General features: G+C 41.7%; 1 protein-coding gene across 3 annotated transcripts in view; it reads left to right on the forward strand.

The window, feature by feature from the left end:
• The first annotated feature begins 9,145 nt into the window (after nucleotides 1-9,145).
• The window catches only part of HBP1 (HMG-box transcription factor 1), a 31,126-nt gene continuing 24,999 nt past the window's right edge, over nucleotides 9,146-15,272 (forward strand). The window contains 1 exon segment of one of the 3 annotated variants that reach the window (NM_001046196.2): nucleotides 9,146-9,192. In NM_001046196.2, the coding sequence (NP_001039661.2) occupies nucleotides 9,178-9,192 (15 nt within the window). In that variant the 5' untranslated portion in view covers nucleotides 9,146-9,177. 3 annotated transcript variants of the gene reach the window in all.

Genomic DNA, 15,272 nt, shown 5'->3' on the forward strand with positions numbered 1-15,272 from the left:
AATATATACATGGGTAAAAAAATTCTGTGGCTAGTGTGGTCTTATTAGAGAATGTTTCTGGTCTTGCTTGTATAATGAAAATGTGGTAAAGATACGTGAATTGGATAATGTACATATAAGAAGTATGTAAAATATACCTTCAGCCACATTTTAGCACAGTTTTAACTACTTTGCAAACTTTCCCACGGGAAGAGAGCTTACTGAATGCAGATTTGTTTTCTATAATATTTCAGATTTTAAAAGTCATGTCTACCGAACAAGAAAAAAACACAACCACAAATTCCTGGTTTATCATTCTGTATTTTCAACTTCCTTCACTTTTTCAAGTTACCTATTTTGTTGCATAAGCTAATTGTTAACTACAAATGCCTGTTTAATAAAGAACTCTGACCAAGGCTGTAAATGCCAGTTACATTATTTTCAGTATTGTTGGTTATATTTAAAATTTCCTTATAATAAAGCACAGTTTTATAATAAAATATTATTACTGAGGTGTTTTTTTCTTTCTTGTTTCTTTACTGTGACTTCGTAGTGCACATTATACCATGTGAAATGCATGACAGAGGTCCGGCATATGTGAAAACAAAGGTAAGATCTGGGCAGCTTGCAGCAAGGAAGTGTGGTTCTGTAGGACGAGAGGTTTTTAAAAATCTTAACTATCGGTTATATGTGATACAGATAGTTGTGATATGTTGCAGACTCAGTCAGCCATTTAGAATAACCAAGTCTGGCTGGCTAACTAGGGAATGTATGTGTTAAAGTAATTAAAACACCACAAGTTTGAGTTATGGATGCCCCTGTTTAATCACCAGCCAAGAGTCTTTATGTTTGGAAATTCTCTGTTGATGTTTCATTCAAGCATGCATCATGTATGACTAAGAATTCTGGGAGGACGCTCAATTTTAATACAAAGGTGCTTTTCTTTGTGTGTGTGTGTGTGTGTGTGTGTCCTGCTGATACAAACTAGGGCTTGGTGCATATAAATGTAAAACACTACCTGGGATCCATGCTGTGTGAATGTGTTTGGTTTATTCTTAGAAACCTGGCTAGCACTCTTTAAAATGCTTTACAATTCTGCAAGTGAGACACACAGCACTAAGGAAGAACTTCGGATTTTATTGGAATATGTAGGATTAAGTGCTGAGTCCTTTTTCTTTCTAAAGCATCTTTAAAATATGGATATAATTTTTCCTAATTTTTTTCAAAAAATGTTACATTTCTAATAAGGACTAGATGGCCTTTGGCATTCTTAAAGAACATTAATAATGTATAAGCCTAGAGTGCTAAGTAACACATCTGGATGAGCTGTACTATCCAGCTTAAACAACTGGAAAGGAGAGTCTCAAATCTAAATAAAATGTTAATAACTAAGGGAGAAACAGAATTACTAACACATGTGGGAGAAAATTCATAAGGGAGAAATAGAATAATAAGGAATGCTGGCTTCTAAAATAAATGTGTGAGGTACAGCCTCATGTTGAGTATGAGAAAGAATTCTGATAAGAAACTGAAGGAAAAAAAGAAATTGGAGCAAGAGTTAAGACAAACTCTTACCTGCTCCAGGATACTTTTCAAGGCAGCAAAACTGGTTGAGCAACTGAAACTATACAGTTGTTAGTAAACAGTCTTTACGGGTATTAAAAAAAAAAAAAAAAACACCTTGAAAGTAAAATGAATTACGGAAATGAAAGCAGTAAGGTAAACTTACTTGGAGGACTTGTGTGTCCATTAGTCACTACAAGAAGTTAAATCAGTTTCATTTGTATAAGTGAGAAAAATCCATGACTCCACCAAAATCATTTACTTTGTGCATCCATGGCAGAACTTGGGCAATCTTGAGTCTCTTGCTTCCCCCATGCAATTCTTGGCTTCATACTTCAATTGGGGGCGGCGGGGGCGGGGGGGTGGGGGGTGGGGGTGGGGGGGAAGCCCAAAACAGCCTAAAAGTTGAGAGATATATTTATTTGGGGAATTTAACTGAGGACTATAGCCTGGGGAAACAGCCTTTCAGATAACCCTGAGGGACTGTTCCAAAGAGGTAAGGGAGGAGCCAGGATACATAGGAGTTTTTGCTGAAAAAGACCAAAAAAAAAAAAATGTAGTCAGATATCAAAAGATCATTGCTAATCACACACAAAAATACATATTTCAAGTTAAAAGATTTTAGTGGTTTTCTCATCTAGGGCCAGTATCCTGTTTTTTCCCATCCTGAATTCCTCTCAGGGTGCAGGGGTGATTGCAATGGCTGCTGGCTTGAGGGTGGGCAACATTCTTTGTTTACTGAAATGGTAAGTAACATTTTTATTTTTGTCCACACTCATATTCTCTGAATAATGATGTAATTGAGCCTGGTATATAGACAAATGTGTACAGAGTTTCCAAGGAAGACTTTCTTTGACCAAGAGATCTGGGTTTTTCTGTCCCTTTTTATGCTTTAAGTTTGTAAATTTAAAGTTGCTAAGGAAGTCCTGAAAAGGTAACATTTATATATGGAAAGATGTGATGGTAGACCTTACAGAGGTAACTGTCTCCGCCATAAAAATGAAGTGCCATCTCTTAGGTGGTGTTCCCACATTTTGATTAACCACAGCTTGGGTCTTGCCATCTTCCTGAAAAACTCAAGCCACTGCAACATGTAAATACATGAAATGTTTTGTTAGTACCAATTATAACTGAATCTTTAAAGTAGATGCATTTATTACTCAGTTGTGAAACCAAGCAGGACCTGTGGGGTATGGAAACTTTTCATGTCCTGTTTCTTGTTTATAGGGAAAAGCTTCAGCTTCCTAGACCTTTCCTGATTTTCAGAGGGCAGATTCAAAAGTTACTCATTAGGGAAACACGGGAATGCCAAAAGAAAGGAAAAGCAGTGAATAACAGTGCAGAGAAAGGGCAGGATTGTGGTTTTTCTTGAAGAGATACATTCATAACCATCTGATATATCTCTGAGTTCTTTTGCAGGAACTAAGGCTCCCACCCAGGGGGAGGATGGTAACTTCAGGCGGAACCCAAGATTCCTGTTACCTCACCGCCAGCAAATCAGTGGAAAGTGACACACCCTGTGTCCTCACCCCAAATTTTGCCCTTAGAGGCTCTTCCCTGAACCCCACCAGGGAGTCGGGTTCTTTGAACATGAGGTGCCCATTCTCCTTGCTTGGCCTGCTGCTGCTGCTGCTGCTGCTAAGTCACTTCAGTCGTGTCCGACTCTGTGTGACCCCATAGACGGCAGCCCACCAGGCTCCGCTGTCCCTGGGATTCTCCAGGCAAGAACACTGGAGTGGGTTGCCATTTCCTTCTCCAGTGCATGAAAGTGAAAGTAAAAGTGAAGTCGCTCAGTCGTGTCTGACTCTGCTTAAACCTTAAACCTTTCTCTGCTCCCAACCCCTTGGTCTCACTGTGCATCAGGCACTGGCCTTTGGAAAAAACTGGAAAAATGGTTTTATTCCCCAGGCACGAGGGGGTTAGGGTGGTTTAGTTGCTAAGTTCTTGTCTGACTCTTGTGACCCCATAGACTGTAGCCCGCCAGGCTCCTCTGTCCATGTGATTTCTCAAGCAAGAAAACTCGAGTGGGTTGCCATTTCCTTCTCCAGATCATCTTCCTGACCCACGATTGAGCTTAGGTCTCCGGCATTGCAGGTGGACTCTACCTACTGAGCCACCAGGGAACCTCAATGAGCTGGAAATGGACTCTGAAATAAAGGCTGCCTTCACTTTTGACTGTAACCACCTAGAAATGGAATCCTCAATGTCTTACATATTTCACATGATAAAAACTCACCAAGTAGAACCTCTGAATGAGTTCATGAGCGGTAAATATGCCCAGGCACAACCTTGGATAAAGTTGCTTCTAACTCCTGATTTTCCATCTCTGCCCTAAAACCTACCATGACCACAGTCCTGCTGAGGAACAAGAGAGTGAGTCCTGGATCCCTGGAACTGCACTGCCACATTTAGGTGGAAGGTTGATATTTAATACAAGTGAATCTCTTTACAAAATGACTATATTCTTGAAATGTATACAAATGACATTTCTAAAAGCCAAATATCTTAATTAGGAGAGGGGCTCACTATAAAGACGTCTTTAGCAAGTCTTTTCTTTCTTAATTGCTTTTGAAAGCTGAACCGAAATGTCCTCCACTTTTTTATTACTATAGTGCACATTATGATCTGCTATGTAATTTGAAGGAGCTGCAGTGTTTGGTGATGAGTAGACACAGCAAGTGACACAAACCATACGGAAACTATATGTAATGGGGTCAGTGTTCAAAGCAACTTACACAAAATAACATATACTATATATTAATAAGAAAATGTATCTTATTTCCTTTTATTCATCTGTTCAGCAGGTATTTATAATATTTATTGATTGCCTGGGCAAAACGATGCATATGATATAGACCAGACAAAAAGATGCATAAGAAATATGGAAAGAAGAAATAATGCGAATTTGGGAGGAGGTAAATGTAAGCAAAAATGGTTAAGTGTAGCACATTTAAGTGGCTTGCTAGGTGGCTCAGTGTAGTAAAGAATCCGTCCGTCAGTGCAGGAGACAAAAGAGACATGGGTTCAATCCCTGGGTCACGAAGATCCCTTGGAGGAGGAAGTGGCACCCCATTCCAGTATTCTTGCCTGGGAAATCCTACGGACAGAGGAGCCTGGTGGGCTACAGTCCATGGTGCCGCAAAGAATCAGACTGAGTGAGTGAGCACACACCACACAGTTAAGTACATATTAGTCCTGTGATCTTAATGGCTTTTTATCTAAAATTAGCTACTTTTGACTGGTAACTAAAACAAAATACACAGAGAAAGGCCTAGCATCCCAGACAGACATGAGAGAAAAAGTGTAGGAATCTGTGCTCCATTTCCTAATTTGAATACTTGACTTCATTTGCTTGCTTCAGTTCAGTTCAGTTCAGTCGCTCAGTCATGTCCAACTCTGCGACCCCATGAATCACAGCACGCCAGGCCTCCCTGTCCATCACCAACTTCCGGAGTTCACTCAGACTCACGTCCATTGAGTCAGTGATGCCATCCAGCCATCTCATCCTCTGTCATCCCCTTCTCCTCCTGCCCTCGATCCCTCCCAGCATCAGAGTCTTTTCCAATGAGTCAACTCTTCGAATGAGGCGGCCAAAGTACTAGAGTTTCAGCTTTAGCATCATTCCTTCCAAAGAAATCCCAGGGCTGATCTCCTTCAGAACGGACTGGATCTCCTTGCAGTCCAAGGGACTCTCAAGAGTCTTCTCCAGCACCACAGTTCAAAAGCATCAATTCTTCGGCACTCAGCCTTCTTCACAGTCCAACTCTCACATCCATACATGACCACAGGAAAAACCATAGCCTTGACTAGATGGACCTTTGTTGGCAAAGTAATGTCTCTGCTTTTGAATATGTTATCTAGGTTGGTCATAACTTTCTTTCCAAGGAGTAAGCGTCTTTTAATTTCATGGCTGCAATCACCATCTGCAGTGATTTTGGAGCCCCAAAAAATAAAGTCTGACACTGTTTCCACTGTTTCCCCATCTATTTCCCATGAAGTGATGGGACCGGATGCCATGATCTTCGTTTTCTGAATGTTGAGCTTTAAGCCAACTTTTCCACTCTCCACTTTCACTTTCATCAAGAAGCTTTTGAGTTCCTCTTCTTTGCTTCTTTGCTTGCTTACCTTTTAACATTTTGAACAGTGATATTTTAAACATTTAAGCAATGTCATGTACTTTAACTTCTATGTTTCTTAGCCCACTGGTCATTGGTATGCCAACTGTGTTGGAATACAGTAATTTCACCCCTAAATAAGCTTTATCTAGTTTTTAAAAAACAAATTAGAATTTGATGTTTCTTTATGAAAACAGAAGTATTTTACAAATTGCTGAAGACATTTTGATTTTGGATAACAACTCAACATATTTGGGCATAGTTTATGTGGAATATGTATGTGTGTATATGGTATTTGCACTGACCAGAAGTAGATGCTATTTAAATAAAATTTTATTTTTGAACTTTCTTTTGGTTACAGCTTGTAGGATTTTCATTCCCTGACCAGGAATTGAACCCACACCCTTGGCAGTGAGAGCTTTGAGTCCTAACCAGTGGACTACCAGGGAATTCCCAAAATTGATTTTTTAATGTCAGTTTTATCATGGAAGTATGTTATGAACAAATGTTCTTTAGTATATATAAAAATCCCTTACAGGTTCAGTCGTGTCCGACTCTGCAAACCTATGAACTGTAGCCCATCAGGCTCCTCTGACCGTATTTCCCAGGCAAGAATACTGGAGTAGGTTGTCATTTCCTTCTCCAGGGGATCTTCCTGACCCAGGGATGGAACCTATGGGGATGCAACCTGTGTCTCCTGCGTCCCCTGCATTGGCAGGCAGATCCTTCACCACTGAGCTAAAATATTTTATATCTATTATAAAATATGTCATTTTATATTTTATCACATATAAATAGTAAGTAATTGGTACAAAAATTCTTTATGTATATTTTAGTGAAGTAGTAGAATTTATATTCTAAGGAGATCTTACTGGTTTTGTACTTTGATCTTTGTTCCGGCTGAGTTGGCTGGTTTTCTTAGTCATCCAAAAATGAATAATGAGGTTCCTATTAAATATACATAGGTGCATAAGGTAAGCATTTAGCTTCCCAGGAGAGTCCAAACATGGACTAATTGTCCACTTAAAGGTACAGAGATTCTAACACTGACATTTAATCAGTTATGACTGAACTAACTCAAGAGAATTTTACTCTTCTATTTAATGACCTGGACAAAAATGAGAGTATGTGAAAATATTTTCTATCTTTGTATCCATATGAATTAGCACAGTGGTCAACCAATAGTAGGAACTAAATAGGTATTTCTGAATGAATGGATAGGAAAACCTTTATAGTACTAATAAAAGACAATCATTTCCAATAATGTACAATAGCTTGATGTGAAGGTGCTATTCTTCCTACCATTGTGTTCACAAATAAAAAAATATCTCCACTAAGGCTTTTACTAAACGCTTGGAAACAGAAAACCTTTTAAAATTAGTTAAGGTTCAGCCAAAAGCAGATCTCATGGTTCATGCAGTGTTGGGGGGTGGGGGGGCAGGGATGGTGTGGTACCAGCTCTTGAAAGTTCATTTTTTGGATGGTGGGAAAGGTTTTTAGTTTCCTGGAGGGAGCTAGTCATTAATAGCTGAGATTTTAGTTTTCAGTGATCAAGTGAATTCCACGGATTTTTCTTTTTGTCAGGAAATTAAACACTGGAGTTCATATTTTCAATTTTTCAATTCTGAGGCGCAATGAACCTCCACTGTTAAAAAAAGTGAAGAAAGAAAATAAAAATACACAAAAGAGCAGGGCCACAATTGAGTCCTGGGGTCACTCCATTAATCTCTGAACGAAGATAAATACAAATATTGTCCTTTTTACTCAGGGAAAAATTTAGGCATTTTATTGGCCTTCTGAATTATTTTTAGGAAACAAAATAATTTGATTAGTATTTGTGAATACAGAATCTTTGATCTGTATTTGATCTGAATACCATCTTTGATCACATGGTAGGGAGGACTCTTTAAGGATTCAAACAGGGAATCCCTAAAAGAATTTGAAAACTTGTTTCAGTATGGGAAAGTTACTTTGGATTTCCATATTTGTTCCGTGGCTTTCAGATTTAAAAATTCCAGAAAAGTAGGGGTTTTAAAGGAATCACTAGCAAGGATTTAAGGCTCCTTTCCAAAAGTTTGACTTTATAGATTTCTCTCTAGTATGTTTTCCTCCTCTTAAACATACATATAATGATCTAAAGATATAAAACCTAAAGCATAGCTTAAATGACTAAACACTAAAAGTTCAAAGGAAAAAAAGCTTAATAATGCCTTTGTAATGGGAATGGTAAAAACATCAATTATAGACTAGGAACTGGACAGCCTTGTTTAAAATGAAGGTAACTATAATGCCAAAGAAGCCATCCTCCTCTCTTTGAGTCAGAGAATTCGTAACTTAAGGAGGAACTCCTAGTGGAAACAAAGTAGGAAGACATTCTTTCATCAGTGGAAGACCTCTGGAGAGGAAAAACGGTTAAACTGAAACTCGCCAGAGAAACCCTGATAACGATTCACAAATTACATCCGTTTAAGTCACACATTATATCCCTCCGTATTACCTTAAACAACGAGTAAGCTGGTCAAATACAGAAAACATCAATTTGCCTTTCCTCAATTCGAAAGTCAACAGTAATGACCCCACCTCCCGCTTCACAGTTTTGTAAATTGTCCAGATCTCCGAGCTTCTCTCTCACTGTTCATCTCCAAGCCTCTCGGTGCCTGGCACGCAGCCGGCATTCAAAAAATTTCGGGTGAACTGAACAGAGTCCGCAGAGAAACCGCAAGCTGCTGTCCAGGGAGGGGCGAAGCCAGGCTCAGGATAAAGAAATGTTAAGTCTTCCCACTGGACCCCAGCACCACCTTTATTATCCCCATCAGGCCTGGGGCCGTGATTTCTGGGTGACTGGGTCCCCCTCGAGGCAGCACTGCTTCCGCTTGTGCAGTCATCGCCTTCCCCTCGCACTTAAACAATACCTTGGCCTCTTGCCAAATTCTGAGCTGCGAGCAACTCTGGCTGTTTATGGCCCGGAATGGGTACTGCGAGAAGCTTGAGGCTGCTTTGAGTGCTAGCACAGGCCCAGAGGAAGAGAAGAGGCCAAAGCTTTAAAACACTCCCTTCCTCCGCCCCCTCCTTTTTGTCCCAGACACCAAAACAAACGAGCTGATACACGTGTCCCTATGACTCTTGTTTACTATCAAGACTGCACCGTGCACGCACTTCTGGGAAATGTAGTCCAACCTGTTCCCCGACGTGCAGTCTCGGAGAGAAACACAGCCAGACCCAGACTACGAACCCACAATCCATTTCGGGGGCAATGTTTGGCTGGAGTCCCGGGAGTCTCGGCAGCAATCCAATCCGAAGCGCTCACCCTGGTGATTGACACTCCGTCTTCCCCAATAAATACAACACAAAAGTCAATACAAGCCCGCCCACCGAGACGGACCACGGTACCAACCAATAGGAAGGAGAATCGATTGAATGGCAGTGCCGCAGGCCAATAAGAAGGCGAAGGAGCTGGGCGGAGGCTCAACCCCCCGGGGGTTTGAGGGGAGGGGGAAGACGAAGCTTGAAAGACTTGGTAATGGCGACGGGTTTGGTAAGTAGGAAAGTTTCGGTGGAGGACTAAGAGCGGCGGCGGGAGCAGTAACGCGCCCCGGGAAGGCCGGCGTCAGTTGTAGAGGGGATACGCGAGTTGCTGGTGGTGTTGTCGCGGCCGGGGCGGCCCGCGCCGGGGCTGCTTATACTCCGCGGCGGTTTGTTGTCTTTCTGTTCGGGAAGGGGTGGGGGTGGGGAAGGGAGGGGCAGGATCTCGAGGGTATCTGGCGGCCGGGTGAACTCGGGTCGGCTGTCCTCTTCATGACGGCCGGGGCAGTTAACCGTCCGATACCGGCCTGCGGCGAACCCACCGGACTGGCGCTTCCCGCGAGCTCACCTGGGCTTCGCGTCGGCACGGTCCGTGGGGGTCTTGGGGCGGGGGCTGGGAGGCGTCTGCGAGGACTGCGCTCTGGGCCGGGTGGCGCGGTGGGTGGCCGGGCCGGGTGAGGAGATGGGGCGGGCCTGGGCGGGGGAAAGGGGGCCGACGCGACTCTGGGGCTGCCCAGGAAAGTTTGACTTCAACTCCCCGCGAGTGGGCGGAGGGTCGGAGGTTGGCCCGGGGTGGGCAGCCGGCCGCGGGTGGAGGACTCTTGTGAGGCGCCGCCTCTTCAGGGGCCGAGAGGGGCTCGGGCCGAACTGGGAAGCTCGCGGAGCCCTTGGGCCCCGGGGCTCATTGTTACGCAGTTCGAATGAATGGACTCCTTGGCGCCTGCGCGGTGGAGTTGAGCCGAGGGGAAAAACAAGCCTGGAGTCCAGGCTGCGGTCACATGATGGGGGGAGGGGAGGGGAACGCGATGAATGGCGAAAGAGGGTGGGGGATGGACTTGGCGTGAACCGGGAGGCACTGCCTCTGTGTGACCGAGATCGAGGCTTGGCAGGCGATTTCAGTCTCCGCCTTCCAACCTATGCTGCTGCCCCAGGCGGATTAAAACAAAAAAGACTAGCGAAATCGACTGTCGGAACCAGGTTTTTGTGGCTCCTTCAAACGCTGCATGCTGTCTAGGGGAGTTCGCTCGCCGCCGTGCATTCTTTTGAACACTTCACCTAGAGTTAATTCTTTAGGAGTTTTCAGCAAGAATCTTTTGTAAAGGGAGCTCTGACTGCAGGGAAGCACTCAAGAGTCTTTAATTCTGGGATCCAGTGATGCTAAGGGAGGAGGTTAAAAGTCAGTTGTATGTATACCAGGAAGTGTTGGGAGTCCTACCAACAATTCCGACTGAGTGCTATAGATTTATTTCCCTCTAACTAGCAGTAACAGGTGATTCCTAACAATGATTTAGTGAAATTAAAGTTACGTTTGGAGAATTAGAATAGTTGTAACATTTGTAAATAATTTTCTATTAACCACTGATAATACGTTTGTGATGTACTGCTAGTTCTTTCAGTCTCTGCTTTTTGTTGTTACTGTTTCTGCTGTTTTCCGATTTAATTTGCTAAGTACTAGGGTCAACTGTTGAATTTCCACGATTGAACTTACTCAGTTCTTGCTGAGTAGGTAATAGTTGACAAAGTTTTACGGAAATTTGAATTACATTCGAAAGAATTCAATGTACCCAATACATTTTGGAGCTGTTTTATACTTTTGAGGAAGCCAAAACAAAATATTTAAATTCTAAATTGACGGTACATTATAGAGTGAAATTTTGATTTCACTTCCTGGTTTCCATTTTACTTAGTTTTATAAGCCCAACTACTTATAAAAAATTAAAAGATTTTATTTATTTGGCTCCCCGGCCACGCCAACCAAGGATCAAACCCTAGCCCCCTCCAGAGGAAGTGCGGGGCCCGAACCACTGGTCCCCCAGTTACCTTTTTCAGCTTAGAAAAATCTCCTTAGTTCAAAGTTACCTTCTCCCGGGATTTCCCACAATTTTCCATGTTTCACAATGCTTGCTTCTCAGACTTCAAAAATGGTACTATCACTTTAAGAGTTGTTTCCACCGCTGTATTTTAATTTTTTCGGACCGTTTCCTCACTACCTAAATGCTCAGTGCAAATAGCCTGGGCTTTATGAGGGAGAAGCTAGCTGGTCTTCTATATTTGTTTGAAATGAAAATATTAGTACTTTATTTTTCTGCCATAAATTAAGTTAGTACGGTGTTAAACGATGCCAGGTATTTTACACGTATTATCTTTTAATTATGAAAGTGATATTTACCTGGAATGAGAAATCACACCAGATATTTTTGACAAATACTTTGTATATTACAAAATTCAGGAAAAATACTCTCTTAATGATATTTTATATTCTTGTTTGTGCCTAACTCATCAACAGTAATCATATACCTTCATATTTTGACCTGCATTTACTTTGGTACTTCATATCATAGTTTAAACTCTCATTTTCTGTAAATTAGAAGAAAAAATTTTCTTCTCTAAAGTTTTTGGTAGTTTAGAAAAGCTTTTCTCACAGGTTGTTACACATGATGTAAAGATTCAAGTGTTTATGTGCAGTGACTTATCTTGCGTACTGTTTATATTGATAGTGCTTTTAAACAGGTTTACAGATGGCTTGTAGTGGTGTGTTTGGTGTTCTCTTCAAGTTTCAGTATTTTGTGTCAGATCAGCACAAAAGGAATAAGAACTTGTGTAGATGTATTTAGCACTGGGCAGCAGTGACTGAGGAGAAGGCAATGGCAACCCACTCCGGTGTTCTTGCCTGGAGAATCTCTGGACGGGGGAGATTCTGGTGGGCTGCCGTCTCTGGGGTTGCACAGAGTCGGACACGACTGAAGCGACTTAGCAGCAGCAGCAGCAGCAGCAGCAGTGACTGATGAGTTAAGGGAATGCTTTGGAACCATTAAGAGGGTGTGTCACGTAGTGTCTTTAATACTTGGAATATTATGATATAGGTAGATACAGGTAGACTGGTCCCATTTTACGAAAAAGAAAACTGAGGCATAGAAGTTAAATTGTTCATAGTCATATAGCTTTTCTAAACTACTACCAATTTAGCTGTGAAAAATTCGATCAACTAAATTAGAGAAGAAAATTATTTTTTCTACTTTATATATAGAAATGACACTATAAGTAAGTGATACTCTACAGTAACATTTTATGGAAAGAATACCACCCACTATTGGGATGTGGATTTTTTCCCCTGTTAACATTATGGCAAACCAGAGTTGTAGAAATCTCTCTGAACTCTTTGGTTTGAAGTTTCTGAAAGAACCGTATAGAGGCCCTCAACTGCATTTGGTGTAGTTTGTGTTTAATCTAGTTTGTTATGGAGGTTCATTTTAGCTTGCGATTGTGTAATACATTTTAAATACCACCTCAATTTCTCATGTTGGAGATGTAAAATAATTGTAAATTACCGTTTCTTCACCTCCTTCCCCCAAAGAGTTGGAGTTTCATACAGAAGTCCTTCGGGATTATGGGAGGCACAGAGAGGATCCTTTTCCTTTATCCATAGTGATGAAAAGATAAAGATTCAGGGAAGGACAGGCACTTGAATGTAATTGAAATTAGATGTCTAATCTGTGTTGGTCTATATCTTTTGTCCTTTTTCTCATTTTGGGGGCAGGGGGAAGGGAAAATGGTCTGATTCAATCATCAGAGCCCTGTTTTTGTCATCCAGAATAGTATTTATTTTTTGGGGTCACACTGCACACCATGTGAGATCTTAGTTCCCCGACCAGGGACCAGGGGTTGAACCCTTGCCCCCTCCAGTGGGAGCACAGAAGTCTTAACCACTGGATTGCCAGGGAAGTCCCTCCTGATCCAGAACAGTAATTTGTTCTGAGCTTTATATGATTTGAAGTTTATACAAAATTAGATGAAGTATGTGGAAATGCTTGGCAAATGGCAGGTAGGCATTTAGTAAAACCTAATTTCCTTTTTCATTCACTGATAGTTGGTCATTTGTAGTCATCTCTTCCTTTCCTTTCATTGAGATTTTGTGGATATTTACTTCTGAAAGTTTGCAAAACAGATGCAATAGGGCTGTCTCATCTCCACCCAGTAAAAATTTGTAATATTGACCATGACATTTAAGAGTACAACTGCTGGAAAATTTTCTCTTTGAAAATCACCAGTCTAGTGAGAGTTGACATGTGCAGAGATAGCTGAAACACAGTATGCTGCTGCTAAGTCACTTCAGTCGTGTCCGACTCTGCAACCCTGTAGACGGCAGCCCACCAGGCTTGCCGTGTCAAATCCTATAATACCAAAGCAGCATACAACAGCGTGAACGAGCAACAGTGTTAGCTTTACCAGGGAAAGTTTGAAAGAGAAGCTTGTTTCTAAAAATGAATGTTTAATTGGTGTGATGTATGTGAGGAGTTATTTTGAATATGGATTCTCTGGTGTTCCTTTACTGTATCAGAGGCCTTGTTTCTCCCAAATAGTTTGCCAAAAACAGGCAAAAAACTTTGGTTTGAATTTTGATTGCATGTTTGTTTTTTTTTTCCCCTCCAACTAGCTCTTCTGAGATCAGTAGAGGTACCTTGAGGTTAAGTTAACCTACCTTAGATTACCTTTTTCTCAACTTTTATTTATTTATTTTTTTTAAAGAGAAAATGGTCAGATTTTCAAGTCTGTTACTCTGTTTACTGCACAGGTTTAGAGAAGGAGAATCTCCGCTATCTCAAGACCAAACTTTTGATAGCCTTGTGCAGTAAGAGGTACAAACAGTGAGAGGTGCAAACACATAGAACTCACGTTCAACAAATACTTCTGTGATACTTTTGTTCTTTGTTTTGAAACCAAAATGTTTCTTCCACCTTCATTTAAGGTGTGTTGTGATGGGATGTTGGTAGATTCCTAAGAGTGCTGAAGAGATGCTAGAAGTTGCAAGGAGATGTGAGTGCACTGAATGGTGGCTGGGCACCGGGACCTGCGGAGGGGGAGGGCAGACCCAGCTGGGAAGAGTCCTGCAGGCAGTGGGACACGACAGCATGACTGCAGCTCTGCTGAGGAGGCATACGTGTCCAGTGCAACTCTGGGGAAAAGTGAGAAGGTTTTCATGTTGAGATTGCAGCTTGCACTGATTTATGCCGATCACTTCTGTGTGTGAGATGTCCAGTAGATGTTCCTATGAAATTTGAGTCATGTCAGGTTAAATTGTGTCTTGTATCCTTAGGATGTCAGAAAGTTTTCTGTGGAAAGGGTTAAAATTGACTAAACTTAATATTAGCTGCGCCAAGAACCCACCTAGAATAACTAGTTCTTTCTTGTTGGGGCATTACTAAAGGAGGAATCTGCACTGGTACTACCAGTTACCACGTATTTCATGGGGTGGGGGAGCGCCTTGCTGCTTTTCTGGAGGGGGCTTTCATTGGGGGGCCTTATTTTGCCTTTTTTTTGTGGGGGGGGGGGTGGCCTTGCCCTGTGGCTTGTGGGATCTTAGTTCCCTGACCAGGGATTGAACCCGTCCCCCCTGCAGTGGAAGCATTGTCTTAACCACTGGGCCACCAGGGAAGTCCCTCATGAGGACTCGTGCAAAGGAAGCTGGGAGTGAGTGGCATAGACAGAAACTGGGAATGTGAATATATTGTGCTCTCAAAACACTCTCCCTTAAGTATTTGTGTATTATAGATGTTCTTGCATACTCATTGTATTTCAGTATGATTTTTTAAAATAGACAAAAAATGTTTGAAGTATAGTTCTGATTATGTTAGACTTCTATTCAAAAATTTGCAGTGGTTCCCATTGTTTGCTAGTCGCTAATAATAATACTGGCCACTCTACCAAAGCTTGAGAGTTTGCTCTGTTAGGCACTATTGTAAGCTTTTGACATGAGCTCACTGAGTTTTTACAACAACCTATGTAGGTGCTTTTACTATTTCCATTTTATGAACAAGGCATGAAGATTTTAAATAAATTGTCCAGGGCACATAGCTGGTAGGTAGCAAATGTATAAACTCAGGAGCCTAGTTTCAAAAAAAAAAAAAGAAGTGGCAAACCAGTTTTCCTAAACTAGAATGAAAGATTCTGATCCCAGTCTGCCTTCCAGCCTTATTATTGACAACCAGGAGATACCCTAGCCTTTGGCTTCGATGTCCTTCTGATTTCATCCAGTACTTTGCTCCTCTGAGTTTGCTCATGTGAGTTTCTCATTAGGAGCCTCCCTTCCTTCCT

Source organism: Bos taurus, chromosome 4 (assembly GCF_002263795.3).
Source record: "Bos taurus isolate L1 Dominette 01449 registration number 42190680 breed Hereford chromosome 4, ARS-UCD2.0, whole genome shotgun sequence".
Taxonomy (NCBI): Eukaryota; Metazoa; Chordata; class Mammalia; order Artiodactyla; family Bovidae; genus Bos; species Bos taurus.